Source organism: Colobus angolensis, unplaced genomic scaffold, assembly GCF_000951035.1.
Source record: "Colobus angolensis palliatus isolate OR3802 unplaced genomic scaffold, Cang.pa_1.0 Scaffold303, whole genome shotgun sequence".
Lineage (NCBI taxonomy): Eukaryota > Metazoa > Chordata > Mammalia > Primates > Cercopithecidae > Colobus > Colobus angolensis.
In genome coordinates this window covers 978,821-982,850 of record NW_012116300.1, presented here as the reverse complement: position 1 = coordinate 982,850, position 4,030 = coordinate 978,821, and the positions used below count along the sequence as shown (strand labels likewise).

Below are 4,030 nucleotides of genomic sequence, written 5' to 3'. Positions count from 1 at the left end.
GGAGCTTGCAGTGAGCCGAGATTGCACCACTGCACTCCAGAATGGGCGACAGAGCGAGACTCCATTTCAAAAAAATAAATAAATAAAATAAACACAAAAATATTTGAAAAAAAAAATGAGCGTAGCCCGAGTGTTGAGTACTAAGTCTGCAGCATATACAGTAATGCTTTAGGCCTCCACATTCACTCACCCACAGCAACTTCCCCCCGGCAAGCTCCATTTGTAATACATGTCCTGTATAGGTGGACCGTACCTTTTTTTTTTTTTTTTTGAGGCGGAGCCTTGCTCTATCTCCAGGCTGGAGTGCAGTGGTACAATCTCAGCTCACTGCAACCTCCGCCTCCCAGGTTTAAGCGATTCTCCTGCCTCAATGTCCCGAGTAGCTGGGATTACTGGCACACCGCAGTGCACCTGGCTAATTTTTGTATTTTTAGTAGAAATGGGGTTTGACTATCTTGGCCAGGCTGGTCTTGAACTCCTGGCCTCAAGTGATCCAGCCACCTCAGCCTCCCAAAGTGCTAGGATTACATGCGGGAGCCACCACGCCCAGTCAGCTTTCTTTTTTTTTGAGACAGTCTTGCTCTGACACCCAGGCTGGAGTGCAGTGGTATGATCTCAGCTCACTGCAACCTCCACATCCTGGATTCGAGCAATTCTTCTGCCTCAGCCTCCTGAGTAGCTGGGATTACAGGCACGCGCCACCACGCCCGGCTAATTGTTTTGTACTTTTAGTGGAGACAGAGTTTCACTCGACCTCAGCTGATCCACCCACCTCGGCCTCCCAAAGTGTTGGGATTATAGGAGTGAGCCACTGTGCCTGGCCCAGAATTCGTACAATGAAAAGGCAACCCAATTAACAAATGGCCAAAGGACCTGAATAAACAGTTTCCCACAAAATATTTGATTTCTGCGATGAATTCAAAGATATGCAAATGGTCAATAGGGATAAAGATTCTCAGCATGATCAGTCTCAGGGAAATGCACATCAAGACCACTGTGAAATACCACTTGACACCCACTGCGATGGCTATTTAAAAAGACAGCCAACAAGTGTTGGTGAGGACGTGGAGAAACTGGAACCCTCATACTCTTGCTGATGACGCAAAATGGTGCAGCCACTTTGGAAAACGCTCTGGGAGTTCTTAATGTTCAACATAGAGTCACCGTATGAGCCAGCAGTTCCACTCCTAGGTGTGCACCCAGGAGAACTGAACACATATGTCCACACAAAAATATACACAAATGTCCATGTCAGCATTATTTCTTTTTTTTTTTTTTTTTTTTTGAGACGGAGTCTCGCTCTGTCACCCAGGCTGGAGTGCAGTGGCCAGATCTCAGCTCACTGCAAGCTCCGCCTCCCGGGTTTACGCCATTCTCCTGCCTCAACCTCCCGAGTTGCTGGGACTACAGGCGCCCGCCACCTCGCCCGGCTAGTTTTTTGTATTTTTTAGTAGAGACGGGGTTCCACCGTATTAGCCAGGATGGTCTCGATCTCCTGACCTCGTGATCCGCCCGTCTCGGCCTCCCAAAGTGCTGGGATTACAGGCTTGAGCCACCGCGCCCGGCCAGCATTATTTCTAATAGGCAAAAATTGAAAGCTCAAAATGTCCATCAATGAAATACAGTCGATTTATACAATGAAATACTGTCCATAAAAAGGAACGAAGCACTGATGCATGCTGCAACAGGGATGCACCTTGAAAACACCATCTTCAATGAAAGAAGCCGGTCCCAAAGCACACGGCGTGTATGTAATTCTGTTCATATGAAGTGCCCAGAATAGGCACATTTAGAGAGACAAAGATTAGTGGCTGCCTGGGGCAAGGGAAGTTGAGGAGGGACACTAAGGATTTGAGATTTCTTTTGGTGGGGGGTGAAATGTTCTAAATGTGATTGCAGTGATGGTTGCACGACTCTGAATTGTACACTTAATGGCTTTTACGGTATGTGAATTATAGCTCAGTAGCGCTCTGAAACAAAAATCCGTGGGGAGGTGGGGAGGGATAGTATTAGGAGATATACCTAATGTAAATGACAAGTTAATGGGTACAGCACATCAACATGGCACATGTATACATATGTAACAAACCTGCACGTTGTGCACATGTACCCTAGAACATAAAGTATAAAAAACAAAAATCCCAACCAGGTACAGTGGCTCATGCCTGTAATCCCAGCACTTTGGGAGGCTGAGGCAGTCAGATCATCTGAGGTCAGGAGTTTGAGACCAGCCTGGCTAACATGGTGAAACCTCTTCTCTACTAAAAATACAAAAAATTACCCGGGTGTGGTGGCAGGCGCCTGTAATCCTAGCTACTCATGAGGCTGAGACAGGAGAATCACTTGAACCTGGGAGGCAGAAGTTGCAGTGAGCAGAGAGCGCACCATTGCACTCCAGCTTGGGGCAACAAGAGCGAAACTCCGTCTCAAAAAAAAAAATTCCCTTACAGTACTAAAAGAGAACCTGATCACATGAGTTCAGGAGTTCAAGACAAGCTTGAGCAACACAGGGAGAACCCCATCTCTACAAAAAAAAAATTTGTTTAATTAGCCAGACGTGGTGGCATGCACCTGTGGTCCCAGCTACTTAGGAAGCTGAGGTGGGAGGATCACTTGAGCCCAGGAGGTCGAGGCTGCAGTGATCTGTGATGGCACCACTGCACTCCAGCCTGGGTGGCAGAGTTAAACCGTATCTCAAAAAAGAAAATTATTAAAGGAGAACTCTGTGTTTCTTGATGAAGAACCTTGAAGAGGCTCGGTGTGATGCCCCTGTGGCTTCCAGGGCAGGAATTGCAACTTTTTGGAAGTGTTGGGGGGTTCTCCCCCAAACATGCTGGTGTAGGAAGCAGGGAATGCCCCCAAGTGTGTGTCACGGAGCAACCTCATGTTGTAAAGGAATCGATATGGACGGATGGACGTGTGTGTAAAAATGATCAGCCAGGTGAGGTGGCTCAAGCCTGTAATCCCAGCTCTTTGGTAGACGGGCGGATCACCTGACGTCAGGAGATCAAGACCATCCTGGCCAACATGGTGAAACCCCGTCTCTAATAAAATACAAAAAAAAAAAAAATTAGCCGGGTGTGGTAGCATGTACCTGTAATCCCAGCTACTCAGGAAGCTGAGGCAGGAGAATCACTTGAACCCAGGAGGCAGAGGTTGCAGTGAGCCGAGATCACGCCACTGCACTCCAGCCTGGGGGACAGAGCAAGACTCTATCTCACAAATAAGTGATCTAGCCTGTGGTATCCTCAGGAAAAAGGATTCCAGGAATCCTGAACCTTGTGTTATCTATTTCCACCATATTTTGATGTGTGTAAAGAACATGTGTCTCTTTGTAATTAGGGACATCAAAGACGTCAGACTGGACGGCGAGTCCCAGTGAGGTGATGCAGGCAGAGGAGCTCTGAGCCGCCCACCCGAGGTGGCTTCCCATCCACACGGGTGCTTCCCAGACAGTTCGGTTTGCTTGGCAGAAACTTCTTTTCATTCTTCCAAAGCATCGATGGTCTTCGCATCTCCTCAGGGCGTCTCCTGGGAGGAATTCTTGGATGGTGTCCTTGTGTCGGTGGAGAACAGTGCTCAGAGCTGGCACTTGCAGACTCGAGTGTCGTGGGGCAGGGCGGTGGCGCCTTCCTGACTTTTGAAGGTCGTGACATAGTAGCTTGGACACAGACGTCCCTGCTCTCCTGCCACAGCACCCCTGGGTTTGCAGAGCAAGCAGCCTTCCCAGGGCTTTCCACCTGGCAAGGCCGTGCTCTGCTCAGCAATGTGAATGCCTGGGCAGCAGAGGCGCCTCCCCTTGTCAGGCAGCTTCACAGAGCACAGCTTCACCAGTCAGAGGGAGCAGTCTGGAGAAGCAAGATGACCCCACCGGGACTGCAGAGCCTCCTGCTTACCAACAAGGACCTGTCCTCAGCCGCGAGGTCCCTCACTCCCACCCTGTAATTGTGGGGGGAGTGCCAGCAATAGGTCTGTCCCCTGGCAAGTTGGCCACAGAGCCCACCATCCACTGCAAGGCTGTGACAGCCCG

General features: G+C 49.3%; 1 protein-coding gene across 1 annotated transcript in view; it reads left to right on the top strand.

Moving 5' to 3' along the window:
• Positions 1-3,776, top strand: part of FLYWCH1 (FLYWCH-type zinc finger 1) — a 54,272-nt gene extending 50,496 nt beyond the window's left edge. The window contains exon 10 of the mRNA XM_011950241.1: positions 3,343-3,776. Coding sequence (XP_011805631.1) covers positions 3,343-3,382 — 40 coding nt within the window. The 3' untranslated portion in view covers positions 3,383-3,776. The remainder of the gene's footprint in view (positions 1-3,342) is intronic.
• Positions 3,777-4,030: the final 254 nt, after the last annotated feature.